This window comes from Calypte anna, chromosome 1 (assembly GCF_003957555.1).
Source record: "Calypte anna isolate BGI_N300 chromosome 1, bCalAnn1_v1.p, whole genome shotgun sequence".
NCBI classification, from domain to species: domain Eukaryota; kingdom Metazoa; phylum Chordata; class Aves; order Apodiformes; family Trochilidae; genus Calypte; species Calypte anna.
In genome coordinates this window covers 139,690,774-139,718,083 of record NC_044244.1, presented here as the reverse complement: position 1 = coordinate 139,718,083, position 27,310 = coordinate 139,690,774, and the positions used below count along the sequence as shown (strand labels likewise).

The following is a 27,310-nucleotide window of genomic DNA, read 5'->3' as shown; positions in this document are numbered from 1 at the left end:
CTGCTAACTGTTACTAAGTGTGGTTTATACTCCTTCATATTATTTGACAAGAATAGCTTGTGTTCTCTCTAGATGGAGACACTTAAAATACATTAATATTACTAGATACGGTGTTTCCCTCCCAAACATTAGTCCCAGTGAAACTATGTTGAAAACACAGTGTAACCTTGGAGCACTGAAGGTAGAGCTTAAATAAACCTCAGTGTATGCTTATACAACCCTCAGTGCTGACCCAGAGCCCTGAGGCTGCTGTGTAGGCAAATGCAAGGGTGCTCTGAAGTGACTGGTTTGGATGCCACAGAAAACTGCTCATGGGGACTGGGTCACCTTCCTCAGCTGGTCAGCACATGTTGTGGTGGTGAAATACTTCATGAAACCACCACTACACTGAAAGCAATGCCCAGATTATTACAGGGGTACCAGTAATAGACTAATATACATTATAATATATTGCAATATTTTTGATAGCATATATAATTTTGATTATAATTACAGGTATGCCTGTTTGGACCTGATCATACTCTAAATGCAAAGTATACATACTGTAAATGTAAACATTATTTCTCCAGGCCAACAAGTCTCTCCATAGGTATTTCCATCAAAACATGGTTTGTTTTCTTAAATATAGATAAGCTCCTGGGGGAAAAAAGGCTTTTCCTCATCAAAGTAGATTTTGGAGTACCAAAGGCCTTTCCTTTTAAGTTTTTTTCTCTATATTATGAAATGTATCACAAAATTAGCCTTGTTCCTGCAGCTCAGTTTATCTCACTGCACTTCTTGCAGTCCTTTCAAACCAAAGGGAAAGGCCATTAATTACACGCTTATACTCACTGGTGAAGTCTTTGTGGTATTCAAAGACAATTTCTGTCTTTGAACTGGCAAAGCAATATATTTATGCTCTATGTATACTATATTTAAATAGCAGTCCTATACAAGGAATTTCCTTTAGAAGTATATTAATTACCATTATTTTTTCATTAATTTTCATGGAAGAACTACTGCCATATTTTAAAGATTGGCTGAGATTTTGACAGTGACTCTTAGTTTACATTTTATTTCTTAACAGACTTTCAACTGATATGCAAGACTTTGGATTAATTATTGATGGAGTAGCATTATCATTAATAATGAAACCAAGACAAGATGGGAGCTCTAGTAACTACAGAGAGCTCTTTCTTGAAATTTGCAGGAACTGCAGTGCAGTGTTATGCTGTCGAATGGCACCTCTACAAAAAGCACAGGTTTGTATTTCATTTTGTAATTGCTTGTGAGCTGTGCATATATGGGAATATTGAAAGTTAATCTCTATGTCTTCCTCTGGTAACTTAAAATATTTTGGTTTACTTCTGTATATTTTCAAATGGAAAAAGCTTGGGGGAAAAAAAAAAGTCGTGGAGAAGAGAGAATTTCTACTGGCAAGCAATTTAGATAATGGTGTGCTAAAATGGCACCTAGCTGTGCACCTGAATTTTATATATGTACATATTGTTAAAATGTTGTTTGGTACATTCTGATAAATGAACATATTTATTGAACTGAACTAAAGTGCTTCCTTTGAGCTTAACAAGATTTGAATAGTTTACAATCTGTTGCTACTACAAGAATGTACGTTATTTATAACTATAGTGATATTTCTCTCTATTCTTAACATAAGATGGAAGCCAAGAAAAAGGAATCCAGACAGAAAAATGTGTGCATTATCAAGTACTTCTTCACTCTTTTATACTAGTTTGTATCAACTAAAAACATATCCTTCCATTTCTGAATCATCTCAATATAGCTGAAGAACTTTCAAAGGACACAAACATTGTAATATACTTTTTTTTTTCCTTTTGAAGTGTCATGTCTTTTCCTCAGTACTCAGGTACAGCATATATAGCCCTTACTCATTTAAACAAATGGGTTTGGTGAGCACTCTTTAAACAGTCTGGAAGTTTGTAAAAATTTTCAGTTGCAGTTGAATTGGCACCAAATTTACAGAAGCAATCATAGATCTTTAGTTTCAGGATTTCTTTGAAATAGTATGTTCTGTGTCTGGAACATTTTTAATTAATGCATTTATACAGCATTAAGCAATCTCAACATCATCTTCCTTCCTTCTCTCCATCTTTCTCAAGAAGTCTGAAAGGATTTAAAAGAAATGTTATTTTATCTTTGGTGCAAATACTTGTAATGTGAAGTAACTACTGTGATCTTTTTGCATAGTAGTTATATTGGGTAATGATGTTTCTGTATCCCTTCACAGTATTTTGTATGTAACTGCCATTTTTAATTAATTGCATGCTCATAAAACAATAAACCATTATAGAGAAAAGTTTTTAAGACTGTTTTTTTTTCCAGATTGTAAAATTGATTAAGTTATCAAAGGAGCATCCTATCACATTAGCAATTGGTGATGGTGCAAATGATGTCAGTATGATTCTAGAAGCACATGTTGGTATAGGTAAGTGTGCCTTTTACACTGCTAATTCAAATACAACGACAAAAACCGTATCTTTAAAATAGGCAGTCTAAAAGAGTCAGGTTATTCAGTTTAAAGATAACATTTAGTGATTTACTGCAGGAATCTTATGAGATACAGTAGTGATCTCTTATTAGGGAATTGTCACAAAAATAGTTGTGGAATAGTTCTTCAGTTACTAAACAGCTTCATCACTTTTTTTTTTTTTTTTTTTAAGGAATCATTGGCAAAGAAGGTCGTCAAGCAGCAAGAAACAGTGACTATGCAATACCTAAATTTAAACATTTGAAAAAAATGTTGCTTGTTCATGGGCATTTTTATTATGTTAGGATATCTGAACTTGTGCAATACTTCTTTTATAAGGTAGGAGAATGCTTATTCTAATTATGTAAATCTCACAAACTTGCATGATAATATTTAACCATATAAAATTTGTACAGTCAATGAGACGAAAAGCAGTAATTCCACAAAGGGATTTTTTTTGCGTGGCAGGTGCAGAGCAGAAATGGGATTATTGGTTTTATCCAGACTGTGAAGTGAAGTAGCTTTAATATAGATACATCCTGTAATCTGGATTATGTTTAAAAGCAAAATTTGCCTTATCTTTCCCTTAATTTTCTCTTACAAAGTCCATCACAGATTTTTTTACTTGTTTTCAGTACCTTCTGGGTTCTGTCTACAGTAGTCTTTTAAATCAAGATGGAAACAGTATTTAAGAACTTAGCATAACTTAATTTGCACTGTTTTCTAAATTCATTGAGACATTGTAAGTGGAGAAAGTTTATAATGTGCATCCCCTTGTTTATGTCTGATGTTGGTGTCCAATCCAAGTTATTTCAGTGACCCCTGAAAGATTGTAGAAAGGAACCATTGTTCAAGGTTCAAGGAAGATTGTTCAAGGTCTTATTATCTGACTGTATGTGTAGCTATGAGTAGATAAAGTTCAGGGGCACAGCTAGAAAAATCTTAGAAGTACTTTGTTGTGAAGCAAATTAATCAGAATATCCATGGCTGTTTATCACAATTCTGTCCTGCTCTGGATTGTGCCTTATTTGCCTTGCCTTAACTCAGCTGTGCTTCTGAATCACAAATTTTATTGCCCTTGAATTTTGAAACTAACTTTGTAAAATCACTTTCAAAATATTTTAAGTATTTTTCTGTAAGATGGGAATGTTGATGTTTAATGTATACAGCTCTTACTCTCTTCCCACATTGTTTGCTATTACTAGTGTTAGAAAACTAGAATATACTTAGCTAGCATCCTAGTGCATATAAATTAGTGATTATATTTCACTTGCTGACTGTATCCCTTTGTCTTTCAGAATGTCTGCTTCATTTTTCCTCAGTTTTTATATCAGTTCTTCTGTGGGTTTTCACAACAGGTTAGTTGCTCTTTTTCCCTTACTGCCACATTTTCTCTGGCATTTAAAAAAACTTGATCTTTTAACACTGCCTGTTCAGCTGAGAAAATTTCTGAGTTAGTTTACACAGTGTATAACAAAGAGCATCACTTTTGGTTTATATGGTTTTCAGTGCCAATTGCAGCTAAGTTAGAGAAATAGGTTTTATGAATTACCATAAAAAACAGCATTATTTTCAAAGTCAAAGGATACAGGAGAAATCAAAATTTGAAAATGGCAATGCAAAATTCAGTGTCTCTAAGAAAAGTAGGCTCTTACATTTAAGGTTATTGAATTGGACAGAGGCAACCTTTAAGGGATCTTGGTGATTAAACTACTTCATTCTTAGAAGTCAGAATGAAAGTGGAAGCACAAAATAGTCTTCTCTGGCATGTACAGGTATGAATTATAAATCGTGTCTTTCAATTAGCTGAAAAGAAAAAAGAAACACTGAAAAATAGAGGAAACGTGAACTGCTGCTCATCACAAAGTGCCATCAATCAGGAGAGGATCCAGTGTTCTACCTTCTAAATTTTGTTTATTTACTTTGCCCCCTGCTCTCTGTGCAGAAAAAAACAGGGAAGGAGCCAAAACCAAAGGAATAATGACTGGACTTACACAAAAAAGACGAATTTTTCAGGATTAAATTGGACAAGAGGAGGATTTGATTGAAAGAAAATAGTATTATTGGTTTGAATTTGGGCAATGTCTCAAAAGAAAGCTCCAGGAGGAGTAAAAATGACAGAACAAGAAAATTTTTTTTTCTCTTTTGGTTCAAATGACCACTGAAGACTTTGTAGGCTTTTATGAAGCAAAAAAGCAACTTAGGATTTAGCTATGAAAGTATATATTGATGAGAACTTGATTTCATTTACTATTCTTCTGAGTGCTAAATTTAATTCTGAGTCAAAAAGGGTTTTTTTTACAGCAATTTTTTATAGCACAAACGACCACCAAACAGATTTTGGTAAATAAACAACTCATAAAAAGAGTGGGGTGATATGGTAAGTTTGAGGGTTAGTTATAATGCTGATACATACATGGAAAAACAACTCAATAGGAGGAAGGATCAAAGATATCTTGGAGTTTTTGTGCAGCATGATGCAGTCACCCACAGCTGAAGAACCTTTGGAATACTTCCCCTTCCTCCCTGCATGTCTCCATGTAACCTGGACATGGAAGAGAGAAAAGGGGAGGCAGATGTGCCAGAGAGGAGTTTCTGCCTCTATAGGATTCTGTTGCTGTTTAGTTTGGGTAGTTTGAAGTTGGACTTAGAGTTGAAATGATAGGAGGGACTGATATGGGGCCTGTACTATTAAACTGATCTTTTAATTCACCTTTTGTCATTCAGATGAATGGGGCACAAGTGTAGAGTTATATGACTTGACTTAGCAGCTGTTCAGGGATATTTACCTCCATGCTGAAGTGATACAGTTTTGGGTTTTTTTTCTGGTGAGATTCACTCATGTAGTGTAGTGGATCCTGTTTTAAAATTAATCCATCTGATTTAATTCCTTTCCATCTATAGACTTTATACGATACTGCGTATCTAACACTGTACAACATCAGCTTCACTTCCCTTCCCATCCTCTTTTATGGTCTAATGGAACAACACGTCAGTGCAGACACGCTCAAGAGAGAGCCTTCCCTATACAGGTAAAATTAAAACATTGTGCTTCAAAATTTCATGGTTCACTTGTGGAATAAAGCTCTGTTGTAACAAAGTCCTCATGTAATTTTGCTACAAGGTTGCAGTAGAACTTCAGATACATTGCAGCAGAAGGGTTGAAGACCCCAGGCACAGACTATATAACTGCAATAGACAGACAGGCACTTTTAATATATATTTACATACTGCAATCCACACCATTAATTTGCTACTTCAGTGAGTGAGAGCAAAACAGAAATTACTGTTCTACAAATCTAAATACTTTGCCTTTTGTTACTCTTTATTTCATCCAGCCATGGGGAGTAGGAGTATTTTTAAGAGAAAACACACTCTTTCTGCTCTAATACGTTTTATTCTGAAAGAAGAGGACTAAGTGGTAGAGTATTGTGCATGGTGTCCAACATTGCCCTCTATATTATTGATTCACTTCTGTGCATTAAATTGTGACTGGTTTAGGTTCTTAGCCACTTGAAATACAGTTCTTGCCAGCTAAATCAGCAACAGTGTCCAGCTTTGATTCCTGTAGCTGCAAAGTGGATACATTGGTTACCTGCTGTTACCATGCTCTATAAAGGGAAAACACTTTGGGGAGGTTAGGTTAGATACTTGAAGGTAAAGCAGTTCAGTGATATGCTTTTACCTATGAGATTGCAGAGTAATACAAGATATTACTGTTGAAACCCAAGAACCCCCCGTTTTTATTTTCTCCTCTATATTTTAAAAGTTTTCAGTTTAAAAGTGGTAGTTCAGGAGACTACCTGGGGTTTTTTTGTTTGTTTTTTGTTAGCTGGCAGAGGGTATTTCATGAAAAACATTTGAGATTTTGTACAGAATCTATCTATCTATCTAAGCTGTTTTGGGCAGTTGGGCAGTTCTGAGCTAGATGAGGCTACTGGTAGCCCTGTGTAGTTTCTGCACTGTGTACTGGTAATCTACAGGGAGAAATTACTTCATGTGGCCATCAGGCAGTTTTTAAAGTGCAGATGGTGAAGGTATTGGTTGGTAATAAATGTTTCTGTTATCAGGTTTTCATTTAACTGTGTTCTGATTTACTTCAATGTGTTTTATGATATATGCAAAGTTGATATAGACTCATTCTGTGGCAGGAACTAAAGTTATAACTCTTAATTTTTTCTGTAATAGCAAAATGCATGCTAGTGAACAGTTTCGTTGTTGCCCAATCCCTGTGGTTTTTGTTGGAAAACATTCAAGGAATCAAATTTGACCTGAAGCTTCAACTCAGCTGGAAAATCCTTGTTTCACATGTTTGACTTAAAATTATTTTGTTTTGTTACAATATTCTGTCTAAAAGTATCCCATGGGAATTAAAGTCAAGTCTCCGGAGACCTCTAGTGTTTCCATTTAAAATCTACAGAGGATCATTGCATGCACAGAAATACTGGAAAACAGTCACCTTCTGAAAAAAAGATTGAAAACTAAATGTGTGCAGCACAGAGGAATTTATTGCACAGTTGAAATAAGCAGAATTACAGGAAGCAGTTAAAAAGGTTTAGTAAAAATTTAATCAAAAGAACGAAGAGGAGACATTCATGAATGCTTTGGATGTAAAGTGGTAGATAGTTGTCATGTGGAAATCAGGTTTTGTATGGGATGTCTTCATTGTTTTTCCATCAAAAAGCTTTGAGTGACATAATTTTTAAAGGCTTTTTGAATGTGCTGATAATGAATGCATATATCTTGTTGTACACAGAGATGTTGCCAAGAATGCTTTGCTGCGCTGGCGTGCATTTATTTATTGGACATTCCTAGGAGTGTTTGATGCTGTGGTATTTTTCTTTGGTGCCTATTTCTTGTTTGAAAACACAATTGTGACCAGCAATGGACAGGTTAGTGTTGGATTTGATCAGTCAATCAAAGGTAATTTTTTGCTGTTGATTGTGCTATGAACATAGTTTTAATTATATTTTTCTTCAGGATTTCCAGCACAGGTGGTAACTGTTTTATGAGTTACAATGAGATAGGTGGGTTATCTGTTTAGCAAAGTGTGAGCTATGCAATAGGAATTATGTGTATCAGTAAAAAGAGGCATAGGACTAGATTAATTTAGGAGAAATATATATTGTAAATTCTAAGTATTCCTTCAGAGTTTACATAGTACCTTTTCTGTCTCATGCTTAACGTGCATCTGATAAATATCTGATTAACATATCAAAAGACTCTTGGTAAACTAGTTAAGAATGATCATAAAAGAGCTTAAATATAACAAACTTTTTAATATTTTAATTATTTTCTACATATGGCAGCTTCAAATAATCTATCTTTACTTGCTTTGCAGTCACATTAATGCAAATTTTAAGAACTTTTGCATTTGATTTATTTTACCCATTGATATTTTGGTCTGTTTTATTTGTGTGCTTCTTTTTCTTTTTGCTACTTGCTTCTCTTCCTATCCTCAGCTAATGACAACCAGCACCCACATGGTAAGACTATTGTGGATTTGTCACAATATCCATTGCATCTTTCACTGTTCTTTAATTAAACTGTTAAAGAGCAGTTAATTATTTCCCATAATTACTTCAAAATATCACTTTGATCTATAGATAGAAATGTTCTTTATTGCTACTTTATAAGTACTTAAAATGTAAGGAACTTGTATAGAGTATGAGGTGTATTAAGGTATATGAGGTGTGGTAAAGAGCTTTAAAAAATAAGTAGGCTTTTTGCTTCCTTCTATTTTTTTTATTTTATTGTATGCTTTTCTGTGATCTACATTTTGTTGCTGACTCTTTGCCACAGAAAATTTATTACAGTGTTTGCTATGAAGTGCTTGAATGGCTTTAGAAAATACTCTAAAGTGAGAGAGAAAGTTAACTGTGCACAATTTTGTTGCCTACATGTAATGTTTGTGTTTGGTAGAATTACAATATTCAAATAACATAAAATACAATCTTAGTGACATCAATCCGAGGAATGAACTTCTACTATGGGAGAAAACACTTGCTAGAAAGGGCTTTTCTGAGGACAAAAGGAATTTCCATTAAACATAACTGTTGGTTGCAGTACTTCTTTTCCTGGTACCATTATAGTAATGGTACCAATTAGGTGTTTAAAATTCTGCATCAGCTTATGTTTATAGTCCTGAAAATTAGACTGCATATACCTGTACACATTTTGTAAAACAAATATTCTGGGAGGGTTCCTTTTTGAAATTTTAGTCTTCTTCTGTTGCTCACATTCAATCAAATTCTTCTTGAAAGCACTATCAGGCCAGGGTAGTGCCTCATTTCCAAATTTTGAATGTTTATATCTGCAACTAGGTGCCTGTGTTAGCATTTGATGTTAAAATGTAGTGTCTGGTGAGACTTGGACTCTTGAGTGTCAGAGTAGGTTAGAAAACTCATCATTGCTCAGCATGCCTGCTTCTGTGTATGTCTAAAACTTACAGATACTGAGCTGTAATTTCAGCTTTTAAATGGCTTGAAAATGGTACTGTTCAGGACTAGTCAGCTCCACATTGCCTGTATGCAGACACACATGAATACTAGTTGGTGTCTATGGTTATTTCCCAAGTATTTAAATTTAATTCACATCTGTGTCAATGGAAAACTTGAAAGGTTTACTGCAATAATATGTTATTATGGAACAGGAAAAGGTAGAAAGCAGGAAAAGGAGGTAAAATGGCTGAAAGTAACACTAATACCACAAACTATTAAAAATTATTAAAGTTAGCTTCCAATTTGTTAAAATAGGTGCTGAAGCAAATATTTTTCATTCCTTTTACCTTGCAAAGATGAACTGATCACCATTATTGCAAAATTAGTATAATGTGAAGAAAGCCAATGTCTTTCACTTAGATTGATGCCTGATTCAGACTAAAAGGTACATACTGCTAAGCTTGATTCCAAACATAATCCCCCCCAAGATGTTTCTCAGTATCTCAATATTTAGAAATTTGAAAATTATTGCATGCTGTAGAGTCATGTTACTAAAATAATGGAAAGCTCCAATTTTAATCACTGAGATTTAGTTCTTAAATGCCTGCCTCAATCACTTTCTGATACACAAGACTAAGATGTTAAAGTTTGTCTCATATAATTGTTATTTGTGTATGGTATTCCACTTAGCATATCACATCATGGTGCTGTAAAAACATAGCTAGAGAGGAATTACATAAGGAAGGTAAGAAAAGAAGGCACTACAGAAGTAATTGCAGATTGCTTATGTTGCCATATAATAGAAAGTATTTCCTCTGTGATTTTTTAATTTTAACATTTGATGCAAGGTGGATTAAATATAAATATTAAGTTGGGTTCAGAGATGGGTGGGAGAAGCCAACTTAAAAGGCATAACAGAATGGGAAATACTAAACAGAAGGAAGGAAGACAAGTGAGTAGAATGATGAATTGGAATGTGTAAGATCAACAGGTACAGTCACAGAAGGAAGGGACGTCTTGGATAGTCTGGGATCAGAGTATACAAAAATATTTGTTAATAAACTAGATGTTAGCAAACAGAGTTACAAAAGAGTGATTGATAGCCTGGAGACATCAGTAGTATTTTGAGATATTCAGTGCTGAAAATTGTCACGGTTTAACACTGGCCCGGCAATTAAACCGAATAACAGACGCTCTCTATTAATCTCTCTCTCCTTGATAGAGAAAGGAGAGAGAATAAGGGAGAGAGACTTATGGGTTGGAAACTAAACTACACAACTTTAATGAACAGTAATGATAAATAGGTAAAATTACTAAATATATACAAATATACAGGAAAATGGAAACCACATTCCTCCCCCCTCTCCCCCAATAACTCTCACGTCACCACCGAGGCTGTAGGGCAGCCCTGGGAAAGTCCAGGCTGGACTCCTGGAGTCGGCAGCAGTCGGGAACTGGAGGCAGGAACACACAGATATGGGCTGGCATGGATCAGGACCACAGGCAGATGAACAGACAGGATCCTTCCAGGATGCCGGGTGAAGGAAGGGAAGCAGGAAATCAGGAAAAGATCTGGAAAGATCTGGCTCGGCCCTCGTGATGCCTCAAATTTATACTGAGTGTGACGTATATGGGATGGAATACTCTGTTTGGTCAATTCTGGCATCTATCTTGTCTGTTCCTCCCCAAAGGAGGGTTCAGGTGGGACCTCTGTATCCTCCCCCGGACGGTAAAATGTTTTCCCTCAGAGCTGAGCAGTGTCCTTGGCTCTGCATACCAGTCTCTAGCAGTAACTATAAACATCAAGTGTTATCAGTCATAGAAGCACATACACTGCATGAGAAACTTGCTGTTAATTTCAGCAAATGCAACTGCTTACAAGGGACTTAGCTAAAAGCAAAAGTACAGAAACAGAAAACCACCTTTATCCTGGCCCAAACCAGGACAAAAATACACTGAGTTTTTGTAACTCACACCATCCCATATTGCTCTGTTTATCTTTGTGGCACATTAGCAGCTTTATGGAGTCTGGTGTTCCTGTTCTATCACCTCCTTTTTGGAGCCAAAATTTTGAATAGAGGAAGGGTTTGTTCACCACCATGCTTTCAATGTAGCCTGACAAACAGAGATAGGGGGATATTGTTTTGACTTTATTTAGTCTAGCAGCTTTTATTGGAAATATGGACACATCTGTTCAGTATGCAGAAACATAGACTGACTCTAGGTACTCTGAAAGATGCCAAATAAGACATGAGAGCATTGTAAAATTTAACTGCAAGAAAAAAGCTGGTAAATAGCATAATTTGAACTTCCTGAAGCAGATTCCCGTCCAATTCTACCTCCAATTTTTTTTCTATTTTTATTTTTTTTTATGGAACACAAAGTGTTGTAGTGATGGCATGACCCTATAAAATCATTGTATTGCATATCACAGTAAAACGTCAAAGAGCTGAAGATTTTCTGCACTTCATCTTGTGTTCTGCACACTTAGTCATGCACATTCAGTGATATAAAAATAATTAAATGGTTACTCAGAATAATGACTCTTGCAAGCAATCTTTTGTTTATTTTTAAATTAAGTTGATCAGATTATCTCAGCCTCATTTACTATAGATTTCTGTCTTGTCACTGGCTGTGCTCTCCATTCAGAGTTTTTCCCATGGCAATATGTTTTTGCAATCATTTGCCCATGAAGATCCCCTGTCATCTGTTGCTGGGCAAGCTCATAAAGAATAGTGTATGTGGGAAGGCACCCTGGAGGTGATCCAGTTCAACTCTGCTTTTTGCAGGGCTGATTAACACCAAGTTGTTCAAGGCTTTGTCTAGTCTTTTTTTAAGCTTTGAATATCCCTGAGAAAGAAGAGTCATCTGAATCTTTTTGGCCACCCATTCCAATGGTTCTCTGCCTTCATGGTGAAAAATACTCTCCAAATACCTAAGCAGAATTTTTCTACTGTTTGAGATCTTAATCTTTGTAGTTCTTTTTCAGATCCTTGTGATCAGCTACTAGGTTATTCCTTGACTTCCCCTCCACCAGTCCTTCTGCTTTTCTTCAAAGGAGAGCAACAGACTGCTGACCACATTAGTTATCTGTCACTAAATCCTTTCCAACATTTTCACATCTCTTCTGAACTGAGAGGCCCCAAACTGGGCAAGGTGTTCCAGGTTGAACCTCACTATAGCTGAGTAGATGGGGGTAAGAACCTTTCTTCAGTAGCAGAGTTCCTCACAGTACAACTCAGTTTTCAGTTTCCCTTATTTATAGAGAGAGTACAGCATAGACTTGTATTCAGCCTGGAATGTAATGAAACCCCTCTGCAACTTCTTTTTCAGCAGGGCCATTGCCCAGCCAGTCAGTTTCAATATTATGGCAGTGCTCCTCCATAGGTGTAAAACTTCACGCTTGTCCTTATTTATTGTCATAAGGTGTCTACTAGCCCTCTTCTCAAGTCCACGGAGGTCCTTTTGGATTGAAACTCTTGGTTTTCATTATGTTGGCTATTCCTTACTCTTTTTGTCACCTGGCAATTTGTGATAATACTCCCTGTGTCACCATCCAGGCCCCTGACACGATATTCAACAGTATCAGTTCGTAGTGTAATTCACTGATTACCAGCAACCAAACACCAAGAATATTGTTTGCTAAACTTTTGAGTCCAGTGGTTCAGCCAGTTTTCTACTCGAGTAGTAGTCTGTTTACCCAGCTCCTGTCTCTCCTGACTTCTGTCCAAGTCAAGTGTCAAATGTCTTGCTAATTTCAAAGCAGATTGCATCCACTGCTCTCTCTGCTTAGTAACTCCTTCACCTGTTGCTCCCAGGCTGTTGGGTGCTCTTTTCTGTCCCAAGATTCCCTGTGAAGTGGAAGGAGCTTCTTTCTCATGAAGACTAATATCTAGAGTATTGAATACTTAAACATTTTGTTTAACACCTTTCACTAGGTTGTCTAACTACTCCATCAGGGGACTTACCTTTTCCCTTTATCTCTTCCATTGCTCCCATTTTGCCTGTATGTTCATTGAGAAGCATCCTGCTTTGCCAGCTGGATCTTCTGTTGAAATTTCATGTCTTCCTGCAGAAGACAGTTCATGAGATCTCAGCAGTTCTCTTCCAAAATCATTCAGCTCTTTTATTGGGTGCAATACCCTGAATCAGCATCTCTTCTAAAATAGTGTCCAAACTCTGCTTATTTTCCCAGCATTTCTCTGGATCCTTTACCTTGTCATCTCACAGCTGTTGCAGTCCACATAATCCTCTGTGACTGTGTTCACCACCAGTTCTTCCCTGTATCAGCATTAATTATCATTTTTGCCCACTTGAAAATCTGAACTGTTTCTATTTCACTATGCAGGTGGGGAGAAAATCAACCACAACTGAGAAGTAGTTAAAGTGTGTAGAACATATATGTTCTTACATGGCTTTGATTATCACATTCTTTCTTGTACTGTTAATCACCTGAATAACATGCTGTTGAACCTCCAAGAAACTGTGGGATACTAAGGGCAACAGAGAAGGGAGGTCAGAGAAAAGATGATTTCTAAGAAGACTGATTAAATTGCTGCAGTTTGTTTGTAAATCCCAGTGATTTGTTTACAGTGCTGCACTTGATTTTTCTAAAAAAACCCATACCTATGAACTTCAGGCTCAGTGCACTGATTGTGGGGTTTTCCTGCCTATATAAAATCCAAGGCGTGTACACACAAAGGAAAGAACTTCCTAGAAGACTGCACCAGATAAATTATGCACAAATTCAGTGGGTTTTGCTTGTCAGTTCCTGATACAAAGCAATAGACAGCCCTAAGAGGTTGATTCTGGACAATTCACAAAGTAGTGTACAATGTTACATATACCTGTTTTTGGCCATTTTTTATAGATGTTTGGAAACTGGACCTTTGGAACACTGGTGTTCACTGTGCTTGTATTCACGGTTACATTGAAGGTAAGAAATGTATTTTTTCCATAGGAAATAAGCTCTAAGAAAGTTTCAAATTGCTGCTTACTTATGTTGATCTCTCTATAGGACTAATCATTGGCTCTATTAGATACAGATTTTTCTATATGCGCCTTCCTTACTGTGCTAAAAAAATGGAAAACATTTTTTACCTAGTTCTGTGTAGAATCCTTTCTCTTTTTTCAAAGGGTGTTATTTTATTTCCTCTCCTGCTGAGCATTCTGTTGCTTCTAGATAGTAATAACACCAATTATGTTGGTTTTTTTTTTCAGCTGGCACTAGATACACATTATTGGACATGGATAAATCACTTCATGATTTGGGGATCACTGGTGTTCTACATTGTCTTTTCTCTGCTCTGGGAAGGAATTATTTGGTATGAACCAGTACATGTTGCATCACAAATGTTTTTTCAGAAATAGTTGTCTTTAAATTGTCGCATATTTCACTTTTGTGTCCCAAACAGAATTAAATTTAGCTTTTATGTATTGCAGAACTCTCAATAGCAGTCGCATTTCAAACACATCTGTAATGGTGTAATTACAGAATGCTCAGCTCTTCTTTCACTGAATGGCTGCTAAAATATTCTTGGACAAGACTATGAAGAGAAGACTATTGGACCTCAGACTGCCACTGAGCCTATCTCAGTGAGGCTGTCTCTCTGAGGCAAAATGCCACAGAGTAGCTCACATCTATGCATCTTGGGGCTAACCACCCCTCTGCTTGGCTTCTCCTGGAAGACAAGATTGCTTGAGTAGTATAAACCAGAGCCAGGGAGTGGAGCCCACATTGAAGATAACAATGTGATAAATAGGTTAGGGAGCATAACATGAAACCATCAGAGAAGCTGATGGGGAGCTAGAGATGTATGAAGAAAGGTGTAGTCAATGAGCCTCTCATCTGAGGATGCATATGAAGAAGTGTGCAGTGGAAAGGAGGAGGGAAGTGATGAGTGGGACACTGAGAAGAAAGGTGAAAATAAGATAAAGAATAGGTGGAAGAGCAGAAACAGTAAGAAAGTAAGTCAATTAGTCAATTTATCTTGCCAAGGGAGAGGCAAGGGAGAGGAGGACAGCATAGTATTTTGTACAGCATGGAAGAGTAAGGCAGTTCTCTCTAGTAAGTGAAATTTTAGATCTCTTTTCGGAGAAAACCAGGATGGATGAACTATCACAAACTGGGAAGTTGAACCTGAAGTATTTCATCACTGTAATAATTTTTATATTTAACATTGCCAGTCTTTCCTTTGGGTATTGACATGTAATAATTCTATTTCTTTTTCCTACTAGGCCTTTTTTCAATTATCAGAGGATGTATTATGTGTTCATGCAAATGCTGTCTAGTGGTTCGGCCTGGCTGTGTATAATTCTGCTCATAATTGTCAGCCTTCTTCCAGATGTTCTCAAGAAAGTCTTATGCAGAGAGTTGTGGCCTACAGCAACAGAAAGAATCCAGGTAAAAATGTATCTTTCATTTTAGGGTTTTTTTGGTATTGGAAGTCTCCAATAATTGGACCTCTTTCAAGGTTAGAGACAAAATTAGAACAGAGATTCCCCACCTATGGTCTATATCACTTCTGAGCAGTATGGTGAAAGATGCTGCCTATTATTTATGTGGTGGCACTTACCTGAACCCTGGGGCAGGTATTGTAAGGAGGCAGAAGGCACTTAGGATAGGCTGGGCAGCAGTTCTGCTGGTGCAGAATATTTATAAGCACTGCCCAAAACCTGAACCAAAGTTACTGTCTTTCATACCAAATCATTTTACTGCATAAGTGAAACTCTCATGTGGACATGGTAGCATTTACTGTGCAAGCTGAGCATAGTTCTCTAAAATGGAAAACTAGCTAAAATAAGCTGAGCTCAACACAAAACCAGCAGGGAGGTTGCATGTGCTTGTTGAAATCCCCTTTAAAGTAAGGGGTCTGGACAAGCACTTGCAGTTCTATACCGAGGGACTCTACAACTGCAGGTGTGTTTATTAATGAAAAAATCTAGATTATATACACTCAAAATAAATGTGATTAATATATAGTGTGCTGGTAAACTGATGCCAACATTCATATTGCATCATCTGTGCAATTCTTTTGTAGCAAGCTATATTATACTGATGCTGTACCTGTTACTAAAACGTGTATTAAAACTTACTCATATTCTATTAATAATTTTTCCTCTTTTATATTTCAGTGTATATTTTGCCTGTTCTAATACATTATTTTGACATAAATCTGCCTTGCTCTATGAATAGGAAGAGTATTTTAAAATCTGTGGTCTCCCTTCTTCTGATCTGCCCAAAGGGAGAAACAGCTGTGTTGCTCTGCTGAGCAGAGCTGAGTTCCTGAGGCTGAAAGGGAAGCCAGGGTCTGTGGGACACAGGGTACTATTCTGGGACCATGAAGCCAACCTCAGTAGAAAATGATATCTGTATTTTTGACTCCAGCAAACTTCCCAAACTTCCATTTATCATAAATGTTAGAAGGTGAAGGACAGTAGAGGTGTTGAACTTGAAATTCAGTATTATTGTTGTTGTCCTTTTCAGCCCATCAAACTCTACTGTTACGTTAAAATAATGAGTTAGCAGTGACTGTGTGCAGTGATTAGTTAGCATTTTGATGTCTGAGGAGAAAAAGGAAAGTAAAATTTCTCCTTTAGCAAAGGTGAAACATCCTTCCATAACCCTGGCAAAGTAAAATCCCTTGCCATTTATTATATTCCTTGAAATCCTTGAAAGTTATGAAAATCTCCCATTTCAGGACTACAGGAAAAAATAAAACATAGCAGAAAAGCATTCCTAGACAGAGAGCATCTACTGTCTTTCTATTTTGATACCTTTAATAGATGTCTCTGCCACTTATGCTACTTGTGGAAGAAACTGATCTCAGTATAGGTTCATTTAAAAGTCTGAAGAGTGAGAGTGGGGTTAGGTTGATGCAAAGAAACCATCTAGCCAACAAAAGCCCAAAACATAGATATTACTGCATTTCTTACAGACATTGTATGTCAGTCCTTGAAAACAAATCAATTGTAAAGCACGCTTTGGGCTTAACACTGGCAATATTAATCTTTTAATATTTAGTAGAAAATCTTTGACTTTTAACCAGATATATCCCTTGTGTTTCTTCTTTCCTCTCTTTGTTTCTTCCTGTCTTCCAATCCACTTTGCCTAAATAACTGCTACCTTGCTTTAAACATAAATGATGTGCACGGTTACTTCCTACAATCTTCTGGGGAAATCAGACTAAACATCAGTGCCTTTCTGTTGAGCAGTCCACCATCTTTATGCTTTCTCAGACTTCAAGCAGTCTAAGTTTCTAATGGAACAAAAGGTGACTTTTTTCTGCCTTTCTGCATGCTTGGCCATTTCATTCAAAGGACAGTAAAAAGTTTGTCATCAGAAGTTATTTACCGTACTCATTATCTCCATTTCTGGTTCACATCAACCATGTTTTGAAGAAGAATACTTAGAGTATAATTTTTTTTCCTTCTTTTATCTCACAGATTGTGTGAATCATTTTCACAATCTCTCACGATGACTATCAGTTTTGTTACTGTTGTTACTGAATTTTACATAATGTTTCTTTCTCAGGAATCTAGGATTTCTAGATAGTAATCATTGTTCTATCTGTAGGTGAATGCATGTTGTGCTTGCATTATACCTGAGTAAACGGAATTGTTGCCACACAAAGAAGTGATAATTCTGATTATGCTGTTGTTGCTAGTGCAATAAAGAAAATGTGGTGCCAGGGTCCATTCAAACAATCTTTGGAATGTATTAATATATCTGCGCTGGAAGAAAATCCAGTGTTTTAATTAATAAGTTGTTTCCAGTATTCATTTTGAAGCCGAGCTCTCTTTATATTCTATTTTATTAAATTCTCTGCTCTTTGTAGAAATAAAACAGCTCAAGATCCAGAAGTATATGACATTTAAGTTAATATAAAAGTAGAAGAAATGCTAGTAAATTTTGGCTTCCCTACAATCTGCAAGAAAACTTTTTACTTAATGCTAACAGACTTTTGGTTTCCATTGCAGATTTCATAACTTTATTTCTTAAGCTTTTTAAGATAATAAAATACACTTCCTCTTTCTCTTCCCCCTCAAAAATGAATAGTCAGTAAAAATCACTAATTATTTATGCTTCGGGGAAAATACTTTTTTTTTTTTTCATTTGTGAAACTTCTGGCTAAAATTGGCTTTCAAGTGCCTTAGGATTGAAGTGATCTTTTAACCAATTATTTTTGAACTTACTGCATTTCTATAAGCTATATTGCTTTCTTTGTAATAAAAAGGCTTCTGGAACAATTCCAGAGGTTAATGTAGGACTAGAAGCCACCTTCCAGGTGACTAAATTAGTTCTGCTCAGGCTATAAGATTGCATAAAGCCTTTGAGGAAATTCTTATGCCTCTAAGTTTTTCAATTATTTGAGTCACTTCAGTGTGTGGTGGGTCATTGTTTGCCATCTTTATAATGCAGAGCGTTTTAAACATTCCAGATATAGGTCTGTGTTTTTCTGAGTTTTCCAGTGATACAGACATGTATGGATGTGTGTATACACATACATATATGTATGTACAAGTATATGTATATATGTGCATGTCGATTTTTATATATATATATATATAAACTGTTGTATTTCTTGGGCTAAAACATGAATTTTACAAAAGCTTTGGAGGAATCTGTTGGCTTTTTTGGTTATTTCTGTCAGTATCTGCTCATGTCTCATATATGTCCAAGTGACTCTGGCTCAGGGAAACAAGCTGAATTTTCTCCTTTAACTGGAAATTGTGCAGATGTGAGCTTTCTTTCAACCTTGGCTTTTAAAAAGCAATTAGAGTATGTTTTTAATGTATCCAGTCTACATTAACTGATTTCTTGATTCTTCTTTCATTAATAACAGAAGCTCTGCAGCACTGTTATGGAAAACAGAAATTCACTTTAAATTATCGTCTTTTCCCTTTTGTAATTGTCAGTTCAAGTGATAGTGTTTCAGCAATCCCAAATATTTAGTAGCTGAAATGCCAGGTGTTTGGAATCCGAGCTGTAAATAACTTCTGGGCTTTCATCCCTCTTTAAGACATATTTTTGATTTTTCTCTTTGCTTCTGATGGTTTTTTACTTCACTTTCACTTCAGTCACAAGATTGGCCCATCAGCCTTGTTGTGAGATCTCTGCCCTTTGCTGCGCTTGGGGAAACCCAAAGTGGTCCTTTTGCCTGGGGAAGCCTCTCTGGGGATTCATCATTCTTCTGTTCCTCAATGGGCTTTGCTGCTGAACAACTGCGCAGTGCTCTTAGAAAACTGGTCACCAGCAAACTGTTGCCTTTGTCATGTGGTGGGCTCCTCTTCTGTGGAAAACAAAGAAATGGATCTTGCTGTTGCAATGTTTGAATCCCATGGAAGAAGTTGCCTTGGTAACTCCCTGCCCTCTCCCTCTGTGATGTAAAGACTAAGCTGTAAGTCAGTATTCAGTAGCACTGGCCCCGTTACCAGCATGAGAAGCACTCCCTCCAGTTGTTGTTCTCTGGGGAGTAGTGAAGCTGGGGGTGTCCACTCCTTAATTTGGAACTGATCTGGCCTCATCATATCCCAGGGACTTCTCCCATTCAGTACAGGTCAGGGGTACAGGCACAGGACACACAGCCCACAGTATTCAGTCGTGTTACCATTACTTTTGAGAGTAGTTAAGTGTTTTTAACAGAGTTTGAAATGGAATTAAAAAAAAATACTCAGAGTGACTCAAAGAATTAACCTCAGGTTCAAGAAATAGAAAGCTTGTTTTACACTGGATAACCTTTCCATGTTAAATATGTCAGAAAATCCATCGCTTTTACAGGAGTTTGCTACAATAGTTACATTTGTACCAAATGGTACAATTCATTCACATTTCTCTCTGGTATTCAGCAAGAGTCTCACTGTTTTTCCTCATCCTTGCAGAAGAGTATGAGACATAAAACAGCCCTTAATGCACTGGCGAGCAGCGGTGGGCCACTTCTTGAAGGAAATCTTTCAGCTTCCGAGCCATAATTAGATCAAAGCTAGGTAACAGTACTGTACGTGTTGCCAGTTTGGATTAATTTCTATTGGTGAACTGTGCTATTTACAAATCAACTGTTTCCTCCAGAGTTTTTGATGTACTTTATCAATATTGATACAAAATTGGTATGTTGTACTTGGAGAGCCTAGTTTTTGCAAGAGATGTTCCATGCCACAGGTAAGATCTTTTGAACACTTCCTCCTTTAAGGCAAAGAATGAATCAGTATACTCATATTAAAGTCCTAGAAGTTAAAGTCCTACATACTGTGTTATGTATGGGTGTTGTGTGGTGTTTGCAGTCATCATTGCAGCGTTTACTCACGTTACACCATGGTGTAGAATACATCATCAGAAGTAATTAGCAGTTTATTCATCATCTCTAATCTCTTGAATACATACATAGACCAAATGCAGACAGGTAGCCATGCAAAAGGAAGTGAGTTACATGTGAGGAAGACCTTGGGCCTGGAGACTGGGCCTGTCTATCTGGTAATATCTGCCAGAGTCCTGTATTCTGTACAGGGCAGTGTGTCACTGCATTCCTGCCTCAGATCAAGAGAGAGCCAAGCTTTGCCAAGTACCTGAAACAGCAGCATGAGTGGTGAGCTCCTAAATCCTCCAAACATTAGGGCAGCAGAATGAGGTTCTGTAGTGAAATGAGGCAACCAGGTGCCACTAATTGCCAGGGAGTGAGCATGAGCTTGTGTCAAGCCCACCTGTGCCTGATTAGGGCGGGCCCCCACTGCGCATGAGCAGGATTAGGGGGCCAATAAAGCCCTAATTAGGCACAGGTGGGCTTGACACAAGCTCATGCTCACTCCCTGGCAATTAGTGGCACCTGGTTGCCTCATTTCACTGCAAGGTTCTCTGCTTTACATCATCTCCTTGCCACACCACTGCTTACATAAAAGGTGTAAGAAAGAAGGCACACTTTTTGCTCAAGCATTCCCACCTGGATGCCATATCTGCTTCAGTCCCTTCGTTGTTCTCCTGACCCCAAAAGCATCATAAGTGGGGTGCAAAGTACCAATATGTGAAGAGGACAAATGCAGTGTCATGTGCTGGTGTGGGATGTAGGGCTTCAAGGTAGCTGAAGGGGTACTTTTGATGTACTTAAAAGTAGTAGTAGAAAACTCAGCTTTCTTGAGTAGCTTCAGGCATGATAGATAGAAGGCCCTTGCCTCTGAGCTATGTGTAGAAAAAAACCCACATGATTTTGTATTTAGAAATACATAATTGTAGTGAAAATGGTGCAGTTTCTATTTGGAAGAATAGGAAAAATAGTTCCCATATCATGTGTGACTGCTCTCCCCAACATTCCCAAAACAAAGCCTGCTGATCTACTACCTGATTATCTGCACTCTTCTGTGTTAATGTTAGTATTTGGTCTATATATGTGTTTAAAGAACCTAGGCCTGACTATTAATGAGCTGTTTGCTGGCTTTTCAAAAAATAACTGTTGTAAGGGAGCTTTCTAATTGCTCTTGGTTCTGCAAGAGCAGTGTTTCAAGCTTATGACTGACATTAAAAGTGTAATATTAAATTATGGCCAAACCTTTGTAAGCTACATTATTAATATTAATATTTATTTTGTGTTGTGTTGCTGTTAACAGGAAAGGAGGAGGGGGATGATTAAGAACAGAGGATTAACTGGTTTATAAAGCACTCATGGAGAGAGTGATAGATAACATTGATTTGAGTCATGCTTATAATGCATTTATATCTTAAATACTGTCTCATAACCTCCATATGTCTGTATCTGGAAATTATATGTGTGTGTAGTGAGAAGAATTAGAAAAACTCATTGGGGAACATGATGTGCTTTTTTTTTTTTTTTTTTTTTTTTTTGTATACATGTTCCAGGGTCTTGTCATGCAACCACAGTGTTACTGTAGTCCTAGTCCTGAGTATTACCATACTCATGCCAATTCTGCCAGAGTGTGGGGTGATTATGTGGTACAGATAAATTTTAATGGGCAATTAGACAAAGATAGTATTGTGATGTGTAGTATAAATTGCCTGTATAGATGAAACTAGTCTAAAAGCAAGTCCAAAATCTGATACTGCACAGAAATACAAAGCAAAGGCATTAAACCTCTGAAACTTTAATCTCTTAACACAAACTAACTGGAAAGAATTCCCTCTCTTGAGCATACAGGGCTAAGTACTTGAATCTGTTCTGTCTTAAAATTCCCCATCAGAAATCCTGATCAGAAGAAGTTCAGAGATAAAAAGATGTACCAGGGGAGACTACAAAATAAAATATAAACCTGATTTGAAACAATTCAACTCCAAAGCAGTCCTTTGCATTCTCATCTGTTCTCTAAAGATCCCATTATTAGGTTTAGGTTTATAATGTAAAATTATGCCTGGTTCTGTAGGTCTTAATATAAACTAATCATGCTGAAAGTGGTTGCTCAACAACAAGAGCTTATACCTTCCCATGAAACAGCCAGAGTGGTTATGTAGTGAAAGACATTATCATACCAAGGGTACAATGGCTCTATGAAAGAACACAATTGTATACTTCTAGCTGAAAAATAATCTATTTACTGTGTCTTTGTTTTGGTGTTTTTTCCCCCTTTTTAACAGAATGCATCGAGGCACTGTCAGGAGCACATCTCAGAATTCACACCTCTTGCCTGTCTGAAGAGCCCAAGATACAGGAGCAGTGATTGCAGCAGTTCCCCAGCAAGAAGGTCTAATTCTCGTTCTAAAAAAATGATGTTTACTCACTGGAGAGGCATTGATTATTCAGTCCTTCCATCTGTCTTTGGCTATTCAAATAAGCATTGCCCTTCCAGTGCAGGCTACCACTACAGTGGGTCAGGTTTGGAAACGTCTGTATGACAGAACACCAAGTCAAGCCTTTAAAAACTGTCTTTTTGTTTAGTTCTTTTTTCAGGAAACAAACATGTCACAGAAATATATTAAACTGTATGTGGCTTTTGCTGTCTGAGGTAATGTTCAGGCAAACAGGATCAAGAGCTAGAAGTATCAACCCTTCCAGGCCAATAGGCTTCATTTTCTGTTTGGAACTACTGGAGCAATGAACAATCTGCACAGTCTGGTACTGTGAGACTGGTAGCACTAAAAATTCTCTTCATCCTGTGTCAAGATTTCGGTGCATTTACTGCTTCTGTCACCCTTAGTCACTTTCTTTGTTACTTGAAGTGTATAGTTTCAGTCAGTGACCTACATTTTGAGATCAACTGTTTTAATTTTCAGCCAGAAGCAATGACCTCAGTTATCTCCAATGAAAGTCTCCTAAAGCATATTTTTAACAAGTGCTGTTTCTGATTTTCCTCTGTCCTTTCTCTTTGTTCTTTCTGTAGAACAAACTGGTGTTTCCTCTGTGCAAATCTGCTTTCAAGAAACACTCTCTGATGTTCACTTCCTTGTAAGTGGCCAAATCAGGGCTGTGTCTAGTTTTTGGTTTTATCCTTAGAAAGATGGGCAAAACAGTCCTTGTGTGGAGTATGTACACACTATATGAAGTCAAGTTGGCTGTTAAATAGGTAAATATCACCAGTGTTGGTATCTGCTGAAGAACTGAATGTAAGCATTTTGCCTAAAAGGTCTTTGTGAATTTGTCAAAGATGCAGATTCCCCATTCTTCTCCCTGGGACTGTAAAATATGCATAGCAGAAAGTACTGTATAGGAAGGGGTTTTTTGACATTTTTTTTTTTCTTAAAAGAAGAAAAGCGTTTTTTCTAAATAGTTGTCTTATAATCTATCAGGATTCACTCCCTTAATTTTTTTTTTTTTTTTTTTTTTTTGGTGTATGGTGAAATATTGGCTAATGGGCTTGGTAGACATACTACAAAGCACACACCTGTTGACTTTTGCAAGCAAACCACAAGGTGGCACACGGCTGTTCACTAGCAGTTGAACCGTGGTTGTGATACAGAAACCAGCTTGACTGTGAGGGTTCTGTTTGAATGACTTTAAGAATGACAGCCAACTTGCACTTCTCTTTTCTCTGCTCCATTTCTGTTTACCTTGCACTAATTCAACTATTAGCTGTGTCCTTGTCGTGCTTCTTTAGTCCAGTGTTTTATTTTGGGGTGCAAAAATATCTGAAGGAGTAATCTGATATCAATCAATTTCAGCCTGGTGGTTAGAACGGGTTAATAACCATAGTCACTAAATACCTCTGGGAGGACATTAGCTAAAATTTTATTTCAATGTGAAAACAAAGTATTTGGGATCAGAGTTGCAGCCTTTACTGGGAGACGTGTCCGTGACATTGTTAGTTGTCTTCTGAATGAACCAGGATGGCAGAGAAAAACTATTTCCCTTTCTGAGTTTTGTTTTTTGCCTTAAAAAAAATATATATAGTTTACTTAACTAGTTTACTTTTTTAGTAAAAGAAAAATCAGCTTACTAGGAAATGTTCCTCACGATATTCTCAGTGATTTTCACATTAAACAAACAGTGAAATGTTACCAAAATGCCCTGGGACAAGCAGAGATTGTAAAGTGAGTTGTGAAATTTTCAGTATACCAAAGATAGAGAATTTTTAAAAATCTAATGGTGAGCACCACAGATGAAGGTATTTTTACCATTTAACATGTAGCACTTTTAAGTTTCAAAGAATGTCCTCATAGAAGTAATATTTTGAAATACATACATACATGTGTGGTTGTGGGTGTGTGTACATATACTTGCCATTGCAGACTTGAATGTTGGTCAGTTAGAACCATCCCCTACATAAAACACTGGTGTATATATTTTTAAAAAGTTAATATGGGTATAAATTTTATACCAGTAGCAGTGACAAATTTCTTGTGTGTAGTTAACAAATTATTTGTAATGTATTTTTTAGAAAACTTAAAGTTGCCTTTGCACTGAAATATTTTTCATACTGTAGCTATTTATAAATCTGTTTTACGCATACATTTGTTAACACACCATTTCTATTTTTTTTAAGTATATGTTTTGAAGGCTTTTTTTATACTTATGAGTTTTGGCCACTTAAATTTAGCTTAGAGTGGAGTTGTGGCTGAATGTTAAAATTCTAATGAATGTCAAGTTAGAAATATAGGTCTATTGCTCTGTCAGTCTCACTCAAACTACTGCTGTTCTGTTGGTATTTGTGATAGTGGCAATTAGAGCCCTGTACTTTCAGTGCTGTACTATTACTGCTAGCTTTTTTACTCTATAAAAAAGCCTCCTGCTTTTTTACTTTCCTGAGTTCCATCTTTTAGCCTTAAATAAGGAGATTTTTGCTTCATGCTTTTGAAAATGCTGCATTCCTTTTCTGCTTGTACTAAGAAAGCAATTCATTGAGAACTTCATGTAGCCCTGCACTTAGAATTATTATGCTGTAATTCAGGCTGAAACACCTATGTAGATGCTTGGGAAATTTTAGTTAAACATGTAATTTTTTTGAGGAAAAAGGATGCTTGAATTTAAGTGGAAGTTTCTGCTTTGATTTAGCAATACTTTTACCTTTAAGAGCTGGTACTGTTTCTTTGTTAAATAGACCATTCTATGGAAAAGACCATAAAATATCAACTCCGTTTCACCTGATGTGCTTTTGCTTTGGTCCCTTTTACTATTGCCATGCAAACCAACTGCAGCAGGTATTCACTTGGAATTTAATTGTGGATGGATCAGACAATACTAAGATACAAAAACTGAAGTTAGATTAAAATGCATTAGAATGTTTCGAATGAATGGGACACTGAAAGGAGGCAGATTTTTATGTGTTAAAATAAAAAGGAAAGGGGTAAAGTATAAAAATCTATATAACTTCCTAACTTGCCTTGTTTAAATTGTTGCAGCTTTAACAGCATAGTCTCTCCATAACTGCTTCTATAAATGTCTTGAACCTGGTAAGCACTAGCCAAATGTACGTGAAGACTTAGAAAGTACTTCAAGCTTTTCAGCCACTGAAGTTCATATATTCCTCCAGTGGCCTGTGGCAAAAGATGGTTTCTTTTGTTTGTTTTACCATGTACAGTAATTGTTTGTTCGGCCACTTAATGTGAAAGCTTACAGTTTACTTTCTTGCTTGCATTAGCCTGTTTGTCTTGACCCACCTGGCTTGCAAATATGAAAGGAAAAAAGAGCTTAAATGAGCAACTGCACTACTTTTCTTTTGGAAGCCAGTGGGATCGTCGTGCTCATGCTACTGTCTCTGTTAAAAAAAAGCTTTAATGGAAAATTGTGAGAGTATTATGGAAGCAAAAAAGTACGTGATTCTACTTTGCCGAATAATCTGAAAATCAGTTTATATAGCTTTAATTTTTTACCTTATGAAAATACACAAAATTTCAATCAGCTTTGTCTCTGACATAAATTCTGTGCTAGGTAAACGTTGCATTTTAGATACCCTTTCATGATGTAATGCAAAGTAGAATCTGAGAAAGTTGCTGTATGGGGGCTGGGGAGTAGTTATCTGTGCATTAAACATTAAAGATGTCTGTAGTCATCAGCACCAAATACTGACACTTATTTTTAATTGTACAATTATAGGTGCATTTATTTGAAAATAAATCAGCCTTCAAATCTAATGTTTAGATTATCCTGTACCACTTCATTTATTTGATTTGAAGAGTCAATGTGTGAATACATTACTGTAAAATTTATTTTCAATGCTATTTTTAACTCTGATTTCTGTAGATAACCGAATATGACTTGTTTATATGCAGTCACATTTTGGATCCTTACATAGAATATATAAGCAGGAGACATGAGTCTGCTTGCAATAAATATAAACATACAAGACTGGTTTAAGTTTGCTCAAAAGTAATTAAAATAACTCTAGTATGAATATTGGAAGGTTTCATATTAGTCTGTAATAAAATGTAAGTAGATAACAGAAAATGGAATGGCTGTTTGATTCTGTTATTGAATATGCTTGTAGTCACATTTATTTTCAGAGAGTATATATATAGCCAGCTAAAAAAGCAAGATAACAAACAAGAAGTTCAGAGAAGGCCAGAACACGAACAGAGTGTGGGGTTTGTTGCAAAGCTAATAGAAACTGGTGCTGGTCCAGGAGAGCTTTGCTCCTCCTGCAGATTGGCTAAATAGTGCTTAAGTTCTTTCCAAACTAAACTCATAGACTTATAGACCTCCTGTCAGAAGATCTGCATTTCTTTACAGTTCTGCTGGCAGGCTACCCAGAGCTAGTTCTCCTTTCTTTTGCAATTCTGTCAGCTTAAAATGAATTAAAATTTTAAATAGAATCATAGAATCATAGAATTGGCTGGGTTGGAAGGGACCTCAGAGATCATCGAGTCCAACCCTTGATCCACTACTGCTGCAGTTACCAGACCATGGCACTGAGTGCCACATCCAGTCTCTTTTTAATATCTCCAGGGATGGAGAATCCACCACTTCCCTGGGCAGCCCATTCCAGTGTCTGATCACCCTCTCCATAAAGAAATTCT

General features: G+C 36.7%; 1 protein-coding gene across 1 annotated transcript in view; it reads left to right on the top strand.

Moving 5' to 3' along the window:
• The window catches only part of ATP11A (ATPase phospholipid transporting 11A), a 121,868-nt gene extending 95,132 nt beyond the window's left edge, over positions 1 to 26,736 (top strand). The window contains exons 20-31 of the mRNA XM_030446922.1: positions 1,067 to 1,241; positions 2,341 to 2,443; positions 2,679 to 2,824; positions 3,784 to 3,843; positions 5,390 to 5,517; positions 7,242 to 7,377; positions 13,796 to 13,861; positions 14,146 to 14,249; positions 15,163 to 15,328; positions 22,499 to 22,605; positions 23,242 to 23,306; positions 25,697 to 26,736. Of these exons, the coding sequence (XP_030302782.1) occupies positions 1,067 to 1,241; positions 2,341 to 2,443; positions 2,679 to 2,824; positions 3,784 to 3,843; positions 5,390 to 5,517; positions 7,242 to 7,377; positions 13,796 to 13,861; positions 14,146 to 14,249; positions 15,163 to 15,328; positions 22,499 to 22,605; positions 23,242 to 23,293 (1,243 nt within the window). The 3' untranslated portion in view covers positions 23,294 to 23,306; positions 25,697 to 26,736. The remainder of the gene's footprint in view (positions 1 to 1,066; positions 1,242 to 2,340; positions 2,444 to 2,678; positions 2,825 to 3,783; positions 3,844 to 5,389; positions 5,518 to 7,241; positions 7,378 to 13,795; positions 13,862 to 14,145; positions 14,250 to 15,162; positions 15,329 to 22,498; positions 22,606 to 23,241; positions 23,307 to 25,696) is intronic.
• Positions 26,737 to 27,310: the final 574 nt, after the last annotated feature.